General features: G+C 35.2%; 1 protein-coding gene across 1 annotated transcript in view; it reads left to right on the top strand.

Moving 5' to 3' along the window:
* The window catches only part of COL11A1 (collagen type XI alpha 1 chain), a 222,042-nt gene extending 205,736 nt beyond the window's left edge, over window positions 1-16,306 (top strand). The window contains exons 58-67 of the mRNA XM_052638265.1: window positions 1,609-1,662; window positions 2,642-2,749; window positions 3,244-3,297; window positions 3,400-3,435; window positions 3,530-3,583; window positions 5,633-5,882; window positions 9,150-9,262; window positions 11,315-11,383; window positions 14,507-14,740; window positions 16,160-16,306. Of these exons, the coding sequence (XP_052494225.1) occupies window positions 1,609-1,662; window positions 2,642-2,749; window positions 3,244-3,297; window positions 3,400-3,435; window positions 3,530-3,583; window positions 5,633-5,882; window positions 9,150-9,262; window positions 11,315-11,383; window positions 14,507-14,740; window positions 16,160-16,306 (1,119 nt within the window). The remainder of the gene's footprint in view (window positions 1-1,608; window positions 1,663-2,641; window positions 2,750-3,243; window positions 3,298-3,399; window positions 3,436-3,529; window positions 3,584-5,632; window positions 5,883-9,149; window positions 9,263-11,314; window positions 11,384-14,506; window positions 14,741-16,159) is intronic.
* The last annotated feature ends 8,898 nt before the right edge of the window (window positions 16,307-25,204 follow it).

A 25,204-nucleotide genomic window follows, 5' to 3' on the forward strand; every position in this document is an offset into this window, starting at 1 on the left:
ATTCCATTCTCCAGGTGATCTTACCAACTCAAGGATTGAACATGCATCTCCTGTGTCTCCTGCACTGGGAAGTGGGTTCTTTACCACTGCACCACCAAAACAAATTTAAATATTTCTGATAACAGTCTAAAACACTGTTGTTACACAGGACTAATTTATACTAATATTTTTCTTATCTTTCTCTGATATTCAAGATTTCAGTTTGAGGAGAAGACTTGAGAAACTAAAGAATGGAAAGCGCTTATCTATGCAATTTCACAGTAGCCCCTTGAGACAGGAATTATAAGCCTTGGTTTACAGATGAGAGAACTGAAGTTCTGTTTGGTTAGCTAAACTGCTGATAAGAGCATCTGGCTTCTATCCCAAGTCTATCAGATTCTCAACCCATAGTTTTTATATTACATCACGTTATTTAGATCCATGGCCCTTAATACATTAAATTCATAAAGATGATGGACTAAGACTTACTGTGCTCTTTCACACTGAAAATTCAAGTTGTCTAGCGAGAGAAAAAATACTTATGGTAGCCTTGCAAAAGATACTACAGTGAAGACTAATCATATAGCTTGATCAAAGTTAAAACAATTTGATTTTTAAGTGCTATGTTAAAATCTTTACTGATATTATAATTCAAATAGTTCAATTCAGTCTATATAATTCAAACTCATAGAGAAAAATTTATATTTTGCCTTTGTTTCTTGATGCGGTATTTGTTGTAAGCAGCAGTGACTCAAGTGTTGCAGTATTATCCTGGCCTTTTTTTGATCTATCACCTACTTGTAAACCATCTGCTTGCATAGTTCAACTTGCTGTAATTTCAGAACAAGAACCTCAGTTTGTATTGAAGTACACTAGTTTTTGTATCTAAAAATTTGTTTAACAGACATCATTATGAATATTTTTGTGAGTAGAGGCCAGGACTAAGAGTTAGTTGCTAAAATAATTCCATAATTTTCATTACAATATAATTTAATTTGAATGGATAAATGGCTTACCCTTGGATTATAAAAAGGATTAAATAATTAAAATATAGGTATAATATGGATAAAGTGAATTTTTTTTTACATTTAGAGATTATTTAGATTAGAAATTCGACTTAGGAATTATAGCTAAAAATACTTTCTTGGGAGTTTGCTTAGCAAAATGGCTAACAATGGTCAGTTGACTGTCAAATATTTTATTAAGGGCTTTTCCTTTAAATTTTACTGGCAACATTATAACCTTTGAATTTGAGTTTAGTACTAAAATACTTGATTGAATGAATGTAAAATTTGGAAATTTCTTTTCTAAAATTAATTAAAAATGCTTCCTTACTTTTAAATCATGTCCTATTTTTAACTACATATTTATCTAAACAAACTTACTAATACTATGTTTTATTATTATGGTTACATATTAAACCATGGAGTTTAGTGCACAAAATAATTTATAATCCTAAAAAGTAAATGCTTGTTATTATTAGCTATCTTGAACCTGCTCATTATTAGTTATCTTGAACCTTATCATATTATTAAAACCAGCTTTTCCTGTTTTTGTTTTCCTCAGATAATAATATGATTCTCTCATTTGCACATACTCTATGTATGTTTGTTATTTCTCATTATTTAGGGACCTCCTGGCTTACCTGGTCTCAAAGGTGACCCTGGCTCCAAAGGTGAAAAGGTGAGAATAAAATAATGTATTATTACACTGTTGATATCCTAACTGCAGAGACTACAATTATGCACATTAAAATCACTCAAAAGGAAATTTCAAGGAATTCCTTTGTCATTCTAACCAAGGAAAATGCTGCCAATCCTTAGCTTCGAAGAGGAATTCAGAAAAGAGAAAATAATGATGAAAAATGTACCAGAACTCAATGTTATATTAGTCAGTGTTCCTTTGTAGGAACCATATGGAGAAAGCATATGGTTATACTAAAATAGCTATTCAGAAAATAAACAGACTAAAAAGTGCCCATTTTTTTCATGTTTTTAAACATGAAAATAAAAATTTTAAACTAGACTGTCCTTCAGATGGTAATTTTAAAGATATGTGTGCTCTATTGTATCAAATAAGTAAAGAAAATAAAACATTTTTAGAGTGACATTAATATTTTTGAATTATTTTTGTTTGTAAATATTTTTTGGGTACTGAAAAATCTCTGAAGAATAGAAATCATTTTATTTAATTTTTTAAGCACCAGAAACATTGTCGTGGGTTATAGCCAATTAGCAATGTTATTTTAGTTTCAGGTGAACAGAAAGGACTTACCCATACATATACATTATCCAGTGCTTATTAAAGCAAAGAATTTTCTGTTGTTTATTTCACCAATATTAAATTTGGTCATTATTGGCCTTTTAGTTAAAGGAATTCCCTTTAAGTAAACACAGCACTGAAGGTGATGCATTCAGAAAGCATTTTGTTCAATAATACATATTCCTCACCCTTAATGAAGGTCTCATATAATACAATCAGTAAATGATCCTATTAGGTGAGGAGGAAAAGATTCTTAATCCTATATTTTTTTTAGAAAGGGTTAAAATTTTTAATGTATTTTTTATTCTATTTCGTGAATTTAACTTGCAGTAATTTTATGACTATAACTTAATACATGGTTGCAATTTATACATCATTAAAATTTCTTTGCCTTTCAAAGGGACATCCTGGTTTAATTGGCCTAATTGGTCCTCCAGGAGAACAAGGTGAAAAGGGTGACCGAGGACTCCCTGGAACTCAAGGATCTCCAGGAGCAAAGGGAGATGGAGTGAGTAAAGATATAACTGATTTTCCTACTCCTTTTCAATCATACAATTAATACACCCAGACTCCTGCACACATTCCTTTAAACATGACCAACAAAGTAATTTAGAGGGTCTAATCTCCTTAAGTCAATGATGTTTTCAAAACAAAATTTATTCAACTTTAGAGTAAATAAATAAAAATTATGAAAATTGGAAACCATAAAAATTATACTTCAGTAGTCAATTACACAAACGTTCATTGAATCCTCAACACATACAAATCATTATTTTCAAGGCCGCAGGACCATAAAGTTATATATAGAGAGAGATATTGCAGCAAAATGAAAAAAAAAAATACTGATTTTCTTGCGAAAGGTATTTCCTAGATTTAAAATGGAAAATTTTAAGCCATTCTTCTGTACTTCTACACTGTCTAAATTTTGCAGTGTGTGTTGTTATGTAATGTATAAAAATGGAATCACTGGGAAAAACTAATTTGTATGAAACTTCTCTGTAGGGAATTCCAGGTCCTGCAGGTCCCATTGGTCCACCTGGTCCTCCAGGCTTACCAGTAAGTACAAGACAGAAGAATTTTACAAGGTTAACATAAATAAATCAAAGAGACATAGATTCTCTAGATTTTTATGTCTACTTTTGCTTTTGCATTTTTTAGGGTCCTCAAGGTCCAAAGGGGACTAAAGGCTCTACGGTAAGTACCTTTCCCTTTGGCATTTAGATTTTTCAGTGATGCCTACTCAAATGCTTTTGTCTCCATTTATCTCGTTGCTTATTCTTTTAAATAGGGACCTGCTGGCCAGAAGGGTGACAGTGGTCTTCCAGGGCCTCCTGGGCCTCCGGTAAGTGCATGGTAACGAGAGTAATATTTTGGCAATTAGCATCTTGAGATGGCCAGTGATTTCTCTGAATTTATAAGAATGAAAAAACATTCTGTCAAAGCACTGATTTTCTAGGAAATAGCAACTACCTTAATTAAGTACTCATGTGTCTTTTAATTGGGCTTCCCTAGTAGCTCAGATAATAAAGTATCTGCCTGCAAATTGGCTTCACTCTTTGAATATAAAGATACTGTAACTATATATTATAATATCTTGCTTTATTTTTCAAGAAAATCATATATTTTTATATCACATTTTTATGAGAGCAACTGCTTCTATGCCACAAAGATATATTAATATCTAACTAGGAATAAAAAGTAAAGTTCAGATACTTGGCATTTTTTTCCCTACTGCATATAATGATAATAATAGCTACCACTTATTAAAGCTGACATTTACGAGGGTTCACACAACTGTTGTGTTAGATCCATGTGACAAAATTTGAGACTTTCTTCTTGAAGTTGTTTCTAAGCTATATGAGTACTAATTTGCTGCAATGATAGTAACAAAGAATCAAAAACTAGATGGTTCAAAGGATAGAAATGTTTTGTCTGACAAATTTAGAAGGCAGAAGTCCTAGAGCAGATTGTCGGAAACATTGTTTCTTTCTGAGGTGTTTTGTTCCGGAAAGATCTGTTGGAGACGTCCTTCCTTTGGTTGTAGAAGGCTATCTTCTTGTCTCTTCACATGGTCATCTGACTATGCATGTCTCTGTGCCAGATTTTCCCATTTTAGAATGATACCAGTCATATCAGAATAAGAACCACCCTAATGCCTTCATGTTCACTTTAATAATTATGTATACAGCCACCCCATTTCTAAATAAGGTCTTCCTCTGAGCTACTGTGGCTTTGGAATTCTACACATGGATTTTTGTGGGATAGAATTCAATCCATAAAAGTACAGATTACCTATTTGATGTAGTTCTACTCGTATAGATATATAAATTCAAGTCTGATTGCACTTCTTTATTTATATATACAGATACAAATGTTTGGAACCAGCTAATGCGTATTTTTAAATGTGATATAAGTTATTATCAAGTACCATAGACATCTCATTATATAATACAAGAACCTAAAAATGTTGTTTTAATCTTCAGAGACTAAAGTCTAGTTGCAGGGATAGGACATGAAAATGAGGACTAGTTAGTAAATTAAAAAGCAACATATATAACATCAGTTCAGTTCAGTCGCTCAGTCGTGTCCGATTCTTTGTGACCCAATGAACTGCAGCACACCAGGCCTCCCTGTCCATCACCAACTCCCGGAGTTCCCTTAAATTCATGTCCATCGAGTTAGTGATGCCATCCAGCCATCTCATCTTCTGTCGTCCCCTTTTCCTCCTGCCCCCAATCCCTCCCAGCATCAAGGTCTTTTCCAATGAGTCAGCTCTTCGCATGAGGTGGCCAGAGTATTGGAGTTTCAGCTTCAGCATCATTCCTTCCAAAGAAATCCCAGGGTTGATCTCCTTCAGGATGGACTGGTTGGATCTCCTTGCAGTCCAAGGGACTCTCAAGAGTCTTCTCCAACACCACAGTTCAAAGGCATCAATTCTTTGGCACTCAGCTTTCTTCACAGTCCAACTCTTTCATCCATACATGACCACTGGAAAAACCATAGCCTTGACTAGACATACCTTTGTTGGCAAAGTAATGTCTCTGCTTTTGAATATGCCATCTAGGTTGGTCATAATTTTCCTTCCAAGGAGTAACATATCTCCACACAAATCTGTGCTTTGTTACTTGTATAGAAAAAGGTCCAGAAGTCATCTGATTTTTGCGCCTACCTCGATACCTCCACTAGATTCTTTTTAAAGAATTCATAAATTTTATATATAAAGATATATATGTATAATAAATATGTATAAGCAATTAGAGAAAACTTTAAAAGTAAGGAAAACATTGAAAGGCTAAACAAACTAATCTCTTATAAGATAATCAGTAATAATTAATATTTGAAGAATATTTTACCCTAGGAAGCAGTTACAAGCATATCATCTCTTTTACAGGGTCCACCAGGTGAAGTCATCCAGCCTTTACCAATCTTGTCACCCAAAAAAACAAGAAGACATGCTGAAAGCATGCAAGCAGATGCAGGTGATAATATTCTGGATTATAATGATGGAATGGAGGAAATATTTGGTTCCCTCAATTCCTTGAAACAAGACATTGAGCATATGAAGTTTCCAATGGGGACACAGACCAATCCTGCCCGAACTTGCAAAGATCTGCAACTCAGCCACCCTGACTTCCCAGATGGTATGTTAATAATACATGACCAAGTGAATCTCCTGAGCTTCTAAGTTACTGAGATGCATTGTCAGCTCATTAATTCTAGTTAAATATTTAATATAGACTCTAAATAAAATGAGAGTGAATGATTATTAATTCCAATCCTGTAGACCAAAAAAAGAACCATTTACACTGTAATTCTAGATCTACTTTGGAAAATCTTTTTCTTGTTAAATAAGGTTTTATCAAATTATGACAAGATCATTTTTGCATGGTTATAGATAACAAGGGCTTCCCTGGTGACTCCCCTGCCAATGCAGGAGATGCAGGTTTGAAGCCTAGGTCGGGAACATCCCCTGAAGAGAGAAATGGCAACCTATTCCAGTATTCTTGCCTGGGAAATCTCACAGACAGAGGAGCCTAGCGGGCAGCAGTCCATGGGGTCACAAAAGAGTCAGACATGACTTAGCGACTAAAAATGACAACAACAAGATAACACAGATGTATTTTGGTATTTTATTGCTATCATAGAATGGGTATGATGTGTGCATACATATGTGCATATTACTACATCTTTATATACTATATCCTAACTTATATAACACTAAGGCTTAAGTAGCATAACTGAATCATGTGACCTATCAGTTTAGCAATGATTTGGAAAGAGTATTTAAGGAATAGGATAGTTTGAGGCAAAAATTTATTTCATTGATTCATGAATAACAAGAACAACTGTGAATGATTTGTTTGTAATAGTATCAAAATAATTTACTATACCTATGCACTCCAGTATTCTTGCCTTTGAGCTCCTCTGCACGAAGAACAGAGGAGCCTAGCTACAGGCTATCGTCCATGAGGTCACAAAAGAGTTAGATGACCGCTGAGTGACTAAACAACAAAATTATTTGACAAAACTCTTGTTTACCTGTTCTGAGAAGCTGGCAGTCCCAGGTATCTTAAGTGACTAACTCATATTGTCCTAAACTAAACCAAAAATGGGCAGATCTGTATCTGATTTTAAATCTCCACTTTAAGTGGAAATACTTTATCACTCTATTTACTTGTGTGACAACATTATTTTTCACGATCGATCATATAATGAATGTTGTAACTGAGATCGAAATAACAGCATAGACAGAAAAGTTATATGCAATTCAAGAACAGACATTCCTTATTACAAACAATGTCTTAAAAGTCTCCTATCTTAAGCACAATCTGTTAAAAAGAGACACAGATAATTATTAAGGATTCTTTACAAACTGCTATCAAAAATCTTTACATTTATATCTATTTGAAATATATATTGTTTAGTTTCATATTAGTTCAGTGATTTATAAAAAGAATGACCCACATTTCTGATCTAGCTAAGGTTATCATACATATGAGACTGAATATCAAATGTAAAAGATAAGCATTTACTGACAACATAAAACAACATATTATTAACTAGAACTTGATGCTCAATTTTATAAATTTGGGGGATAGAAAGCTCACTGTGGACTACAGTTCCTGGTGGTTTCTATATATTAGCTAACTTTATTAATTATTTGTGTTAATTACAATTAAATATTTATTTATTTACTTATTGGTGTCAGACACTGTTATTCATGCAGAAACTCACAGATAAACAGAAAGAACAATTCCTCTGGGCTACTATTGTCTAATGATGGCAACAGGTAAACCTTAAGTTTTATAATAGCATAGTTTGACAGACACAGATTTCCCCTGCTATCCAAAATCAGAGTTCTTATGAAATCTCTTGCAAGCTGAAATGGCAAAAAGCCAAAAAAGCATCTTATTAATTTAAATATATGTCATTTGAAAGACTATCTAGTAACAATGTTAACTAAGAAGAGATAAAAATAATGTTTACCAGATAATTCAAAATTATTTATTCTTTAAAACCCTAAGAAATATCAAAGATTAAGAGTGGTTATTCCAGTTGGTAAAATCTTAGATGATTTTTATTTTCTTGTGTAATTTTTTCCCAAGAATTTTAATTGGTTCCAGATGTGAAATTATTAATGGTTTAATCATAAAAAGTATAATTTTTTTGTTAAAGAATTTATTTTAAAAAGCAAACTGATACTAAATTTTCAGGAGTTCCAATACTAAACCAAGCAGTTTGAGCTTTTACGTTGTTTAAAATTCATAATCAGTGAATTGACATAATTTAAATAAATATTTGAATGACATGGCAGCATGAAGAACGATAGGAGAGAAGTAGTCATCACATGTCTATCAAGTCTATCTCCCCAATTATTCTTAAATAACCCCATTGTCAATTACTTAAAGAATAACTTATTAGTCCCACTACTTAACATCATTACTCACCTAACATGGTCATGGTCATTTACATGATAAAATTAGTTCTGTACCATTTAGATAATATAGTTAATAGCAAACTGTATTTAAATATATAAAATAGACTTATTTGGAGTCCATTTAAAGAGGGAGTACATTTACTTAATGAAATATTTTGTTATACAGTAATGCAAAAGAATGATCCTTAAAGCTAAGTAGATACTCTCACCTCCATCATTACAGATAAATAAATTAAGGAAAAATATAATGATCATTATACTCAGGTTATTGCTGTTTTAGTTGCTAAGTCATGTCCAACTCTTTTGCAACCCCATGGCCTGTAGCCTGCCAGGCTCCTCAGTCCATGGGATTTCACTTAAGTAGTAAATAACACATATAGGATTTAGGGTCAAGTATATCTCCACCCAATGTACTTGCAATTTATTATATGTAAATCAATAGGGTATTAATATCTGAGGAGGAGCCATTTAAGCTGAAACCCAAAAGTAATAGGCATGCTAAGAATTAAAAAAAGGATGTTCCAGAAAGATGGGGACATTTGCAAAGCTCCAGGCAGACAAGACAATAGGTCATTCTTTCTTCAAACATACACCCCAATGTGAACAAAAGCATAAAAGTGATTCATGTAGAAAAATCAATGGCTATTCATTTTTCCTTATTTCTTCAATAAAATTGGCCCTATAATATATTCAATTTTTTATATAAATGCATTTGTGCTTGTGTTGTGCTTAGTTTCTCAGTTGTGTCTGACTCTGCAACTCCATGGACTGTAGCCCACCAGCCTCCGCTGTCCATGGGGATTATCCAGGCAAGAATACTGGAGTGGGTTGCTATGCCCTCCTCCAGGGGATCTTCCCCACTCAGGGATCGACCCCAGGTCTCCTTCATTGTGGGTAGATTCTTTATCAGCTGAGCCACCAGCAAAGCCCAAAATGTATTTGCATATGACTTATTTTTTTCTGCTTTCAGGTGAATATTGGATTGATCCCAACCAAGGTTGCTCAGGAGATTCCTTCAAAGTTTACTGTAATTTCACATCTGGTGGTGAGACTTGCATTTATCCAGACAAAAAATCGGAGGGAGTAAGTAACCAATCTGTTTTGGTGGTGACTATTGACAGTTTATGCCATGTTTCTGCAATATTGAACTAAACAGGAAAATTATATTGTCATATTTTCATTTATCTGCTTTCACAGGGGTAATTAGAGCATTTCATTTGCATAAACATGAATAAGGCACCAAAGTGAGACACGTAGTTAACAAATAGTTTTTATTTTTTAGCCAGATGTACTCTTTATGCACCTGTTTGCTCTCTAAAATTCTATGACTCTCCATGACACAGCACAGCTGATTATCAGATTTTAGTTATGCATAATAGCATTCTTTCCAATTACCATGTGATAGAACTCACAGCTGTATTTTATGCTCAAAATATACAAAATACACAAGAACGAATCTTTAACATAAGAGTATTCTGTGTACTTTCAGATAGTCTCTTCAAACATATTCCTTGATTTTCACCAAGCAGTATCAATATATGTGAGTTATATCTTTAAAGCTATAGGCAAATTATTAATAAAAGATTTTTCACTAACATAATTACCTTCTCCAAACATTTTATAGATGGGACATTTTGATTTTATCTGTATACTTCTAAAAAATCATATTCTTGTTAGTAAGTGGAGTTGGCATGCAGAGGCACAGAACCCCCTTGAGACAAAACAAGCAACTTTTAAAAAATATTTCAAGTTTATCGGAGTATAATTGATCTACAAGATTGTGTTTGTTTCAGGTGTACAGCAAAGTGATTCAGATATATATATATTATATAGATGTGTACATATATACATATATATACATACATATACACAAATATTCATTCTTTTTTAGATTCTTTTCTCATATAGGTTATCACAGAATATTGGGTAGATTTCCCTGTGCTATACAGTAGGTCCTTGTTGGTTATCTGTTTTATGTATAGTAGTGTGTGTGTGTTCACCCCAAGCTCCTGATTTATCCCACCCCACTCCACATTTCCTCTTTGGTAACCACAGGTTTATAAGAAAATAAGTAGCTTTGTGACTAATCTCTTTGGGAGAGACATTTAGTTTGTAAGTGAATGATGGATAGTAGGAGCAGGAGACAAAGCAACTTCTGTTTTGCAACCACACTTTGCATGTTGGGAAGCATAATAAAGCTCCTCTAGTCCACAGAGAAATGTGGGAAAATGGAAATGCCTCCCCTTACAGGATTACTCAAATTCCCTCTAGTGAGGCCTTGCTGCTGTTGCTGCTGCTGCTAAGTCGCTTCAGTCATGTCCGACTCTGTGCAACCCCATAGACGGCAGCCCACCAGGCTCCCCCGTCCCTGGGATTCTCCAGGCAAGAACACTGGAGTGGGTTGCCATTTCCTTCTCCAACGCATGAAAGTGAAAAGTGAAAGTGAAGTCTCTCAGTTGTGTCTGACTCTTAGTGACCCCATGGACTACAGTCCACCAGGCTCCTCTGTCCATGGGATTTTCCAGGCAAGAGTACTGGAGTGGGGTGCCATTGCCTTCTCCAAGAGAGGCCTTAAATACCTTTATATTTTGCTGATCTTTGCAAAGCTAAATAATAACATTTATAAAAGTTTCAAATCATTTTCCCCAGCAGGGAATGATTAGGCTTGCTTCCTTGCAGCTTAATCTTGACTTCTCCATAGCATTCAGGCCGCAGTTACTAACTGGATGCTTCAGGATGCCTCCCTTGGTTATGAACTACTAAAGGTTTCTATCTGCCTTGATGGCAGATGCCAACTGGCATTGTGAGGGTTTCTTTTGCAGGAGTTGCCTAAGAGTTCTGCCCACATCTCCTATAGCCAACACTTGGTATGCCTTTACCAAGTTATTTTCCACCTCCCTTATTTTGTAGCAGTTAAAGAAAACAGGAAAAAAAAAAAAAAAGGCTCAAAATTCACTAAACGGGAATTCACAGATCTATCTGAAATTTTGCTCTTTATCCCGTTTTGTATTATCCAGGTAAACCATTTAAAAAACTCTTTAGCATCATAGTATTACTGAAAATAAATGATAAATATATAAACAATATTGTTTATAATTTTAACCTGCTTTCTAACTTTCCTTTTCTTTGCAACAGGTAAGAATTTCATCATGGCCAAAGGAGAAACCGGGAAGCTGGTTTAGTGAATTTAAGAGAGGAAAACTGGTATGTTATTACCTTAGCATGCAGTGGTATATCTTAAACGTCATTACTCAAGCTCACATTATGTAATCTCTAGCCCCTTACTGTGAAAGTCTAAATCATACAAAGCAGGATCCCATGTACTCTCTAGTTTGCTTTATCTAAATCTCTTAGACCAATTTTGGGATTTTTAGAGAGAAGTCTAAAATTTTTATCAAAATAAATGGAAATATATTAAATTTATTAAGATAATAAAATCAAACAAAGTATGCATTTCACTAAGTACTTGAGATAGCATAAAAATGAATTATATTAGAAATATGAGTTATAGAAAGTATGATATCTATTTAGGATCTCTATTTCATTTCCTTTATACTTGAAATCTAATTTATTCTTTGTTTTCAATTGCAATAAGAATTTTTGGAATGTGAAATGTTTTTTCCAATGGTTACATCTGGAAATAAAGTGAGCTGACTGACTGACCTTTTATATGGATTACAGCACATGTTTACTTAGATATTTCCATAGAATCACCAGTTCGTGGTTAGTCACTTTCTGGAGATATTTTAACATTGCATGCCAAAACTAAATTTGCATTTAAAAGCTGTTTAAGATATATTTGTTTTTGAAATGTTAATTATAATGTATTCTAATGAAAGTTTCTCATTTATTCAGATAATTATTCAAATTTTCAAAGTTCTTTAAAAAACTATGATTTTCCATTTATGACTATTTATACAATCTTTATCCTCTAAAAATCTACACATATTACTAATATCCTCCACATCATAAATCTCTAGTTCCGTTTTCAAGTTACATATTATATATCCATGTTACAGTTTTATCTTTGTATGAGATAAAAATACATACACAGATAGAGCTCTCTGTGTGTAGTTTATTTTTTGTTGTTTTGTTTTCCTTAGAGTGGATTTCCCAGTTTTTTTCTCTAACTTCTCAGGTATCCTCATCATCTGAACTGTTAATCGGAAAGAATTAAGTAAATCAATGATAAGGAGGAAAAGTGAAGCAAAAGTTGCTCGTGGACAGTTGTCTGTGGAATTCTCCAGGCTAGAATACTGGAGTGGGTGGCCTTTCCCTTCTCCAGCAGATCTTCCTGACCTAGGAATCAAACCAGGATCTCCTGCATTGCAGGCAGATTCTTTAGCAACTGAGCTATCAGGGCAGCCCAATAAGAAGGAAAGTCACAGATAACTGCCTTTATATTGAATTAATCTATAACCTGGGCAAACTTCTTACTTAATTTTTTTAAATATAGGTTTATATATCTCAGCTAATCCCAGATAGTTTATTTATACCCAGTATAACAAATTATGAAGTTGACAAAAGAGACAGTTTTTAATAATTTGAAATTAAGACTGTGTTCCTTCTCAAAACACAAATTAAGTATTCCCTGATAACAAATATTTACTTGCATGTCTCAGGCAATATGCTTGGTGCTGGTGACACAAAGATGAGTATAATTACATCAACGAAGAACGGACAAACAGGCAGGTCTGTGGTGAAAATTAGAAGACCAAAAACCTCTTGGAAGACTGTGGCCCCAAAATGAAAAATGCAGGAACATGTTGAAAATTTTGAATCAAACAGGTATACTAGGAAAATAGGGGAAAACAAACATAAAAATAGTCAACCTTTGCATTTCACTGAGATTCCTTGATTTTCATTTTCACTGTTTTACCACTCTATTGGTTCCAAATAGGAAAAAGAGTACGTCAAGGCTGTATATTGTCACTCTGCTTATTTAACTTATATGCAGAGTACATCATGAGAAACGCTGGACTGGAAGAAACACAAGCTGGAATCAAGATTGCCGGGAGAAATATCAATAACCTCAGATATGCAGATGACACCACCCTTATGGCAGAAAGTGAAGAGGAGCTAAAAAGCCTCTTGATGAAAGTGAAAGAGGAGAGCGAAAAAGTTGGCCTAAAGCTCAACATCCAGAAAACGAAGATCATGGCATCTGGTCCCATCACTTCATGGGAAATAGATGGGGAAACAGTGGAAACAGTGAAAGACTTTATTTTTTTGGGCTCCAGAATCACTGCAGATGGTGACTGTAGCCATGAAATTAAAAGACGCTTACTCCTTGGAAGAAAAGTTATGACCAACCTAGATAGCATATTCAAAAGCAGAGACATTACTTTGCCGACTAAGGTCCGTCTAGTCAAGGCTATGGTTTTTCCAGTGGTCATGTATGGATGTGAGAGTTGGACTGTGAAGAAGGCTGAGCACCGAAGAATTGATGCTTTTGAACTACGGTGTTGGAGAAGACTCTTGAGAGTCCCTTGGACTGCAAGGAGATCCAACCAGTCCATTCTGAAGATCAGCCCTGGGATTTCTTTGGAAGGAATGATGCTAAATTTGAAACTCCAATACTTTGGCCACCTCATGCAAAGAGTTGACTTATTGGAAAAGACTCTGATGCTGGGAGGGATTGGGGGCAGGAGGAGAAGGGGACGACCGAGGATGAGATGGCTGGATGGCATCACGGACTCGATGGACATGAGTCTGAGTGAACTCCGGGAGATGCTGATGAACAGGGAGGCCTGGTGTGCTGCGATTCATGGGGTCGCAAAGAGTCGGACACGACTGAGCGACTGAACTGAACTGAACCACTCTATTATTCAAAAGGGCTTCCTTGATAGCTCAGTTAGTAAGAAAAATCCACCTGCAATTCAGGGGACCCTGGTTCGATTCCTGGGTCAGGAAGTTCCCCTGGAGAAGGGATAGGCTACCCATTCCAGTATTCTGGCCTGAAGAATTCCCTGGACTATATCAAAAAGGTACAGGAATATAATGAAAGTATTCTTGGAAACAAACAAAAACAATTACATTTTTTTGTGGTATTTACTGACTGACTAGGAAACTGAAGTATAGAGGTAAAATGATTTTTTTTCCAAGATAAGTATTGTTGATAGTAGCTAAGATGAAAACCCATCTTCATTTCATAAATTCCTATATCTGGGTCTTCCGACTCTCAGTGCATACTTTCTTTCATTAAGTAAGAAATAGGTCTGTTGATATATCCACATGCTTCTGGGATCTCAATTCACTGTTGACAGTGATTTTATTCTTTATAATAGAAAAGAGTCTTTATGCGTCTCTTTATTCTCTTATTTTCAGCTTTCATATTTAGATGTTGAAGGCAATTCCATTAATATGGTGCAAATGACATTCCTGAAACTGCTGACTGCCTCTGCGAGGCAAAATTTCACCTATTACTGCCATCAGTCAGTGGCCTGGTATGACGTGTCATCAGGAAGCTATGACAAAGCACTTCGGTTCTTGGGATCAAATGATGAGGAGATGTCCTATGACAACAACCCTTACATCAAAGCCCTATTTGATGGCTGTGCGGTGAGTATAGTCCCTGTGGCCTTCTTTCACAGAGAGGAGAGGCAATGTGTAACCATTCCCCTTTAGCCCTAAGTCAGATTTCTCTCATGAAGGGGATGTCAATTGTCATTAAGGTTCGATGCTTAACACTGACATATTAAAGTACAGTATATTAGAAACCACTAGCAGTCACACACAAACACACAGATACAGAAACTGAAACATACATATAGACACACTTTTAAAGCCATAGCAGAAGGTAATCTTGAGTTATATGTTATTTTTATGAAATTATTCCTGATATTTCAATACTATTACAGCTAGTTATTCTTGGAATGAAAAAGATCAAGAGCCTTATCTCATTTGCCTCCTAAATTCATGATTCTAAAATGACAGTTAAAGGAATCGTCATTATACCATTCATACCATAGATAATTCTTACCTTGTATTTTGCTCATAGAGGTTTGCTGATTGGTATTATGTTACAAGAGCTTAAACAGATATAGTCATTTTGTTATTTTAATCCTCTGCAACTGTCTTTCTCACACATATGGTAATTTCATAACAGCAAATGACCAAGAGAGCATCCTAAAAAATTTGTTTTCCTAGCTAATTGCTGAAAAGCCACAATTACAAATAAGCAAAGTAAGTAGCTTACAAATAGACCAAAGAAGATAACATACTGTATATTGGGGAGGGAGGTGGGCAGGGGATTCATGTTTGGGATCGCATGTACACCCGTGGTGGATTCATGTCAATGTATGGCAAAACCAATACAGTATTGTAAAGTAAAATAAAGTAAAAATAAAAATTAAAAAAATAAAATAAAACAATAAAAAAATAAATAAAATAAATAAACATTATTATCGGTAAAAAAAAAAAGAAAGGAGCAAGTGATTTAGATTTCCCAGTATAATGTACTGATAATTATTCATAAAATTAATACATAGCAACAGAAATACTTTGACTTTGGACTTCTTGTATTATAATTCCTACACTATATTCAAATTTTTCTTAGAAAATTTGCTTATATATGTGTGTATATGCATATATATATTTATATATATATATCTTAATTATTATAACAATGATAAGAATATACTATTTATGCAAAGATATGACCCAGTACCAATATCAGTGTTCACATATTAAAATATGTATATCAGTTCAGTAAGATTCTCTGCAGCTGTGCAGTATATTAGAGTAACATTTTTAATATGTGCAGCTAAATATTAAATACAGTCAACATTCAAAATTTAAAACTACATATGACATCAGTGATAACAAGAAGAGTGAATTACTACAAAGATAGTGGGAAATTTGTATTCCATTCTATTCTTTCTTACCTTCTTACCTCTACTCAGAGGCTTAAGAAAAAAATAATGTATGTTAGAAGTATGCAATGATTGTATAACTTTTTATTTCTTCTTTACTTTACAGTCCAGAAAAGGCTATGAAAAGACTGTGATTGAAATCAATACACCGAAAATTGATCAAGTACCTATCGTTGATGTAATGATCAATGACTTTGGTGATCAGAATCAGAAGTTTGGATTTGAAGTTGGTCCTGTTTGTTTTCTTGGCTAAGATTAGGACAAAGAACATATGAAATCAACAGAAAATATACGTTGGTACCACCAACCCATTTTATGCCACATGCAAGTTTTGAATGAGAATGGTATAGAAAATAACTTGCTACATATGTATGTACCAATTAGGAAATATTGATGCCCTTTTGGGTGCAGAACCACATGACAAAACTTTGAAAATCATAAAAACATAAGATAGTGTGGCTGAGATGGAAACAGGCCTTATTCTTGAATCCCAATTTTCATCTCTCCTTTTCCTATTTGGATTTCTTTGGTGCTGTAGAAAAAAAAAAAGAGAAAAATATATATTCATAAAAGATATGGTGCTCATTCCCATCCATCAAGGATGTGCTAAAACAATGTGTTTAATAAATTGTAATTTTATGTACAGTTCTATACTGTTATCTATGTGTCCATTTCCAAAACTTGCACGTGTCTCTGAATTCCATCTGACTCTAATTTTATGACAATTGCAGAAATATGATGGCAATAAATATATGTATTATGAAAAAATAAAACTATAATTTCTGGTGGCTCTAATTCCCTTTCTTTGATGAATAATAAAATGCCTTTGTATATATTGATGTTGAAGAGTTCAGTTATTTGATGTCGCCAACAAATTTCTCAGAGGGCAAAACCTGGAAGACTTTTGGAAGCACATACTGAGCAACTCTTCTCTTCTGACCATAACTTTGCTGAATTTCAGCCAAAAACATCATGCATTTTGATGCTCTATTCACTGCTATACCTCAACCATTTTCTTTTCAGAATCCAGGATCTCACAGGATACTTGTATATATGGAAAACAAGGAAGTTTATATTTTTGGACAGGAAAACGTGTGTGAGAAGCTATTTTAACAGATTGATGCCTCCATCAAGCAATCAATCACATGTACAATTTTTCTTATTACGTTATCTCATCTCATTGTTTTCAGTGTGCTTCAGCTATTCAGGTTAATATTAAAAGATGGAAACTAAGCAATTATTTATGAACTTGTTAAATGTTATATTTTAATCAGTCAACTTCTAGAATTTGATGCTAAGTTGCATACAGTCTTCAAATATTATTTTACTTGCACCTGTCCAACAAATATTATTTCTTTTCTCTCAAGAAAATATCATACATTATTTGACCTACCTAATTGCTAAATAACATAAGGGTGAACTGTTACTAATAGTGCTTGTATTAAAAGTCATACTTATTAAAAAAATAAAAATATTTTTTTCCACTAAGGCATTTTCTTTCAGGTAGCTTGAAATAGCAGTAAAATCTAAAAATAACAAATTGAACTTTGTATCTATTTTAAGTAATATATGTAAGACTTGAAAATAAATGTTTTATTATTTCTTATATGAAGTGTTAAGTTAATTGATACTAGATTTCACTGGAACATTTTCAACTGATAATTTATCACAAAAGAACATACCTGTAATATTATTGAAATTAAAACGTGAACATTGTCATTCAGAAGTTCTTTTATTTTTTAAATCAAGTTTGTAAATGTCCTTTCAAGAAGGGAGATATGAATGGTATAAATAAACTCAAGTCTTGTCTACCTGGATTGGTCATTCTCTTTCTTAAATAGGTTTTAAATTACTCTATTGCAGAAAAGGCTTTCAATTTGTTTCTTGACCATCCAGGTTAGAATAGCTTTACACTTCTGAAAAGAATATTATCCTTCATAGATTAGTTATTTAAAATTCTCCACATTTCTAAAATAAACTCTATAAACAAAATGATAGGGTCTGCTTAAATTTTTAAAATATTTTTATAATTAAAAACTTTATGAAGTTCAAACATTCATAATTTAAGCATTACAAGAATTTCCAGACATTTTACTTGAAATATAGACTCTAATATAGACTGTATAGGCTTCTCTGATATTTCAGTTGGTAAAGAATCTGCCTGCAATGCAGGAGACCCCTGTTCAATTCCTGGGTCAGGAAGATCCCCTGAAGAAGGGATAGGCTACCCACTCCAGTATTCTTGGGCTTTCCTTGTGGCTCAGCTGGTAAATAATTCACCTGCAATGCAGAGACCTGGGTTTGATTCCTGGGTTGGGAAGATCCCCTGGAGAAGGAAAGGCTACCCACTCCAATATTCTGGCCTGGAGAGTTCCATGGACTGTATAACCCATGTAGCCTCAAAGACTCAGACATGACTGAGCAACTTTCACGTCATAGACTCTAAATCATACATAATATTGTCTATCAAGAATAATTCCATACATCAGACAATTTATGAATGTATAGTAATGAGGAAATATTTTTCATATTGACCTGCATTGGGGAGGTTGCATCATTTTTCCATTTAAACAAAATGGCTTCAAATGTGGCACTCAACAGAATTCATGCATAAATAGTAACTCATCTATCCTTCTCTAAACCTTTCATCTATGGATATGGTCTTCTGCATGCTATCAAATTTTTTCTGTGTCTCCTTACTGATTTTATCTGGACAAAAGGAATCTCTCTGTAAGGAAAAATGGCTACTATGCAACATTCTATGCAACCCAGAACTTATGAATTGTTCATGTGTAAATTATGGATAGTAATATTGACCTTGCAGGCATAGGTAAGTCCTGGGCCTGATACACATAAAGTTTGGTGTAATTCTTTTTAAAAAGCTAATACAAAATTACGAATAAAAAATACAAAAGTTACTATTTAAAATGAGTAAAGATATTACAACAAATTATTAATTTTAAAAATGGACCAACACCAAAAGTATCAGAACATCCAGGAAAATATTGATATTTTTATTAATTAAATCTCTAAAGTACTTCTATAACAATTTTATCCATGTGTTTTCTTGTTTATTTATTTATTTGGCTGCAACCTCTGAGTGCCTCTTCAAATGACAATCTTAAGTTTCTTTTAGAAATAATGTTTCTCTAACAAGTTAGGTTTAAAGGGCTTTTTATTGTCAATAGCTTAGAGATGTTTCAGAGTCAGATTCTGTTATTGTTGAGTATTGTTTAATTTTAGTTATTTTAAATTCAGGAAAATCTCTTTTATAGTTCCTTCACACTATACTTCACACCATAAATTTGTGAGAATTTTCCACAGCACAGCCTCTGATTCTGTACGTTTTCTACCTTGTTGCTCCTCCATTATCAATAGATTCGAGTTCTGGGCACTGTAATACACGTGCATACAATGGTATAAATTCTGCCCTTGTAGCTTTTTTATTATCATAACAAGTGGGTGACAGGGCTATTCCAGAAAGCCAAATCTATACTGAGATTACTGGCAATTTAATTATACATAAATATTAGCTGCAAGCCACATAATTATATCCCACATAGGCATATTCCACAAATGACAAGTAAATGAATCTCTAATCAAATTTCCTCCTTAGAGCTTCCTTCCACACCGCCCAACACAAAAAAAGAATATCAAGAAGTTGGCATGTAATCACAAGGTATTTAGCTGATCCTGGTTAAAGAATCTTTGGCAAATCTTAACGAATCATATGACCACATGGGCATATTTTTAGAATCTTGTTAAGGTCTTAGATGATGCTTGTGAAAGAGGATTATGAAGCTTAAGTTTTATTGGTTTCAAGTAAATAGTTCTCTGCAAGCTGGATAACAGCAAAGTAAATAAGTTAATTAAAGGCCTAGCACACTGATATACACTAAGAGCCAAATAAATAATGACTATTGCAAAGTAAATACAGATTGTATCACAGAGGTCCAAATCAGGAAAGAGACTCACATAAAATACAAGCCATGGGACTTCCCTGTTGGTCCAATGGTTAACACTCCATGCCTGCAACGCAGGGGACCCAGGTTTGAACCCTGCTCAGGGAACTGGGTCGCATAGAGTTGGACGCGACTGAAGTGACACAGCAGAAGCAGCAGCAGCAGCAGCAGGGAACTAGATCCCATGTGTCACAACTAAGAGTTTGCATGCCAAAAAAAAAAAAACCTTGCATGCCACAACTTAAGTTCCACAAGCAGCAACAAAGACCCAGCACAGCCAAATAAAGAATAATAAAAAAAGATGCTTCAAATCATCTTAAAAAAAATACAAGCCTTACAGAGATTCACAAAAGATATCAAAAAACAAGAGCAGTGGCATATATGATATACAAGAATCCCAAATTCATCAGACAGAGCTTATCAAGGCCCATTTTACTAGGATGTTTTTGTTCTTGAGAAGGATAGGTTTGAAAGGTTTTAAGGCCATTACATTTTATGTTTTGTATTTTGCTAGTCTCATATATCTGTTGTTGTCTTTAGTCGAGTCTCACTCTTTGCTACCCCGTGGACTGTAGCCTGCCAGGCTCCTCTGTCCATGGGATTTTCCAGGCAAGAATACTGGAGTGGGTTGCCATTTTCTTTGCCAAAGTGAAAGATGCTCAGCTGTGTCCGAGTCTTTGTGACCCCATGGACAGGCTGTACAGTCCATGGAATTCTCCAGAGCTCAGGATTCTGAGCTGTATTCTCAGTATTCTGATACAGTATTCTCAGTATCCTGGAGTATTCTGTGGCTCAGGCTAGAATACTGGAGTAGGTAGATAGCCTTTCCCTTCTCCAGGGAATCTTCCCAACCAGGGATTGAACCCAGGTCTCCCACATTGCAGGCGGATTCTTTACCAGCTGAGCTACCTGAGAAGCACAAGCATATACGGAGCATATCTCTCTAGTGGTCATATGATTGATAATTCTTCAATATAGCTCCAGCCCAGAGATTCAGAGATTGCAGAATTACTCACAGTTTTAAATCTTTCAGAATATATTCTGCTAAAGCATTCCAAGTTCAGTTATCAGTTCATAGGCAACACCTGCTATCTCCTTACTTATTTTCCTTTTTTCCTTTTTGCCTCACTGAGTGGTTTATGCGATCTTAGTTCCCCAACCAGGGATTGAACCCATGTTCTCTACAGTGAAAGCACAGAGTCCTAACCAATGGACCACCAGGGAATTCCCTCCTCATTTATTTTCTGTCTTGTAAGTACAGCACTCAATATTTATAAGGAGATTGGTCAGTGTCATAAGAGAAGGAGAAATGAGTTACCAACCTGCTGTTAATTCTTTCCTTCTAAAAATATAAACTGAAAAATTTCAGAAATATTTCATGATGTAAAATCTAGAACTTATAATAGCCTTATAATGGCATTTCTCCCTATAATAGTATTCATACAAAGCTACACAAATACACAGATTTTTATTTTTAAATCACATTTATAAGTTTATAAAGAAGTAAAACCGGTGTAAATAAAATGTCTGCTATTTTTCTGGCTTAATGACGTACATGAGTATTCCTAAGGCACAAAGAAACTTTAATCTGAAAAGACCTCCATTTCTGAGCTCAACCTTGACAGGACAAGACTGAATTAAATAGAACAAACAAGTCCTCTAAGAAAGGATTTTCAGAGCCCTATAATCAACACAGTGGGAAATTCTGTGTAACCAATTCCTTAATGCCATGGGTATTGGCCTCTTACCTACTTCAGGAAAAAAAAAATTACTCAGTAAAACTGTTATCGTAGCTATCGCTCTATAAGGCAAAATATATTTTAAAAACATTCAATTACAGTTTATGCAAAGTTTCTTAGCTATAGAGAAACAAATTTCACATGTTAGATAATATTATAACGTAGTTATTTCTACATAGTTGCAGAGATCTTTACATCAATCCTGAGAGAAGCATGGAAAAAGAGAAACTGATAATAACAACATCAGAAAAATTCTGTTATTAATTAATTCAAAGTAGAAAAGTGACCAGTTCAGTTCTCAGGCACTCAGTCGTGTCCGACTCTTTGTGACGCCATGAATCTCAGCACGCCAGGCCTCCCTGTTCATCACCATCTCCCGGAGTTCACTCAGACTCACGTTCATCGAGTCCGTGATGCCATCCAGCCATCTCATCCTCGGTCGTCCCCTTCTCCTCCTGCCCCCAATCCCTCCCAGCATCAGAGTCTTTCCCAATGAGTCAACTCTTCGCATGAGATGGCCAAAGTATTGGAGTTTCAGCTTTAGCATCATTCCTTCCAAAGAAATCCCAGGGCTGATCTCCGTCAGAATGGACTGGTTGGATCTCCTTGCAGTCCAAGGGACTCTCAAGAGTCTTCTCCAACACCACAGTTCAAAAGCATCAATTCTTCGGCACTCAGCCTTTTTTACAGTCCAACTCTCACATCCATACATGACTACTGGAAAAACCATAGCCTTGGCTGGACAGACATTTGCTGACAAAGTAATGTCTCTGCTTTTGAATATGCTATCTAGGTTGGTCATAACTTTTCTTCCAAGGAGTAAGTGTCTTTTAATTTCATGGCTGCAGTCACCATCTGCACTGATTCTGGCGCCCCAAAAAATAAAGTCTGACACTGTTTCCACTGTTTCCCCATCTATTTCCCATGAAGTGATGGGACCGGATGCCATGATCTTCGTTTTCTGGATGTTGAGCTTTAGGCCAACTTTTTCGCTCTCCTCTTTCACTTTCATCAAGAGGCTTTTTAGCTCCTCTTCACTTTCTGCCATAAGGGTGGTGTCATCTGCATATCTGAGGTTATTGCTATTTATCCCTGCAATCTTGATTCCAGCTTGTGTTTCTTCCAGTCCAGCATTTCTCATGATGTACTCTGCATATAAGTTAAATAAGCAGGGTGACAATATACAGCCTTGATGTACTCCTTTCCTATTTGGAACCAGTCTGTTGTTCCATGTCCAGATCTAACTGTTGCTTCCTGACCTGCATACAGATTTCTCAAGAGGCAGGTCAGGTGGTCTGGTATTCCCATCTCTTTCAGAATTTTCCACAGTTTATTGTGATCCACACAGTCAAAGGCTTTGGCATAGTCAATAAAGCAGAAATAGATGTTTTTCTGGAACTCTCTTGCTTTTTCCATGATCCAGCGGATGTTGGCAATTTGATCTCTGGTTCCTCTGCCTTTTCTAAAACCAGCTTGAATGTCAGGGAGTTCACGGTTCACGTATTGCTGAAGCCTGGCTTGGAGAATTTTGAGCATTACTTTACTAGCATGTGAGATGAGTGCAATTGTGTGGTAGTTTGAACACTCTTTGGCATTGCCTTTCTTTGGAATTGGAATGAAAACTGACCTTTTCCAGTCCTGTGGCCACTGCTGAATTTTCCAAATTTGCTGGCATATTGAGTGCAGCACTTTCACTGCATCATCTTTCAGGATTTGAAACAGCTCAATTGGAATTCCATCACCTCCACTAGCTTTGTTCATAGTGATGCTTTCTAATTCCCACTTGACTTCACATTCCAGGATGTCTGGCTCTAGACTAGTGATCACACCATCATGATTATCTTGGTCATGAATGTCTTTTTTGTACCGTTCTTCTGTGTATTCTTGCCACCTCTTCTTAATATCTTCTGCTTCTGTTAGGTCCATACCATTTCTGTCCTTTATCGAGCCCATCTTTGCATGAAATATTCCCTTGGTATATCTAATTTTCTTTAAGAGATCTCTAGTCTTTCCCATTCTGTTGTTTTCCTCTATTTCTTTGCATTGATCGCTGAAGAAGGCTTTCTTATCTCTTCTTGCTATTCTTTGGAACTCTGCATTTAGATGCCTATATCTTTCCATTTCTCCTTTGCTTAAAGTGATATTACTAGGTAAATAATTTTTTTATTTTATATTTTTAGTGAAATAAAAGTCTCATCAGCATATCTTTCTTCTGTGTGGGAGACTTCTCCCACCCCTGGGGACACCACCTCCTTCCACCCTCCTGTTCTCTCTCTCAAAGGAAAGCAGGAGAGGAAGGAAGGCAGCTGCAAGTGGGGGCAGAATTTTGAAGTAAATATTTTCTAAAGATGGAGACAAGTGGTTTTAAATCATTGAATTCTAAAACATCAACACAGAAAATGATGATTATTTATCAGTTAATCAATGACTGAGGATATCATTCAGTGCTGTCACAAGCACAGTTTTCTATCAAAAAAATAAAGACTCCCCAAAATAATTATGTCAGAAAGTGTCTTCACTAAATCCTTAATCCCAGATTAACAGAAGAAAGGAAAACATCAGTTCTAAAGGAACAGTTTATAATTAAGTCAATTCCTAGCCAGGTTGATAAGAAGTCCAGGGTCCCTGAGGAGGAGAAAGGGGTCTGGAATTCTCAAGGAGGAAAGGACAACTTTTTTTCCTACATTCCTTGGTAAGGATTATATAACAACAATGTATTCTGCTTGAGGACAGTTTCTCCTTCTTGAAAACCTTCTGACTAATCCTGTTATCTTAAAATGTATTGATCAAGTAACTGAAAGCTGCTCAGTCCTGTCTGCCTTTTTGCAACCCCATGGATTATACAGTCCATAGAATTCTCCAGGCCAAAATACTGGAGTGGGTAGCTGTTCCCTTCTCCAGGGAATCATCCCAACACAGTGATCAAACCCAGGTCTCCCAACATTGCAGGCAGATTCTTTACCAGCTGTGGCTCAGACAGGAAAGCATCTGCCTAAAATGCGATAGACCTGGATTCAATCCCTGGGTTGGGAAGATCTCTTGGAGAAGGAAATGGCAACCCACTCCAGTATTCTTGCCTGGAAAATCTCATGGATGGAGAAGTCTGGTATGCTACAGTCCATGGGGTCACAAAGAGTTGGACATGACTGAGCAACTTCACTCACTAAAATGTATATTATGGGAGTGGTCTGATAAGATCTTTCTACTGTTAGTTCTGATTCTGTCATCTTAACATGTAAATTGTGGGAGTGGGTCTAAAGATCTTTACAACCTTGAGACATTCTTTTGATTTGTTGTAATAATCAATTAAAAAATATAGCTCCCTTGCTAAGACTAGTGAGGGGGGCACTCTCTGTCCCCTTTCTGATGTCTGTGTCAGAGGTTTCTCTGTCCTTTTTCACTTTAATAAAACTCTGCTACACAAAGCTCTTGAGTGATCAAGCCTTGTCC

Source organism: Budorcas taxicolor, chromosome 3 (genome assembly GCF_023091745.1).
Source record: "Budorcas taxicolor isolate Tak-1 chromosome 3, Takin1.1, whole genome shotgun sequence".
Taxonomy (NCBI): Eukaryota; Metazoa; Chordata; class Mammalia; order Artiodactyla; family Bovidae; genus Budorcas; species Budorcas taxicolor.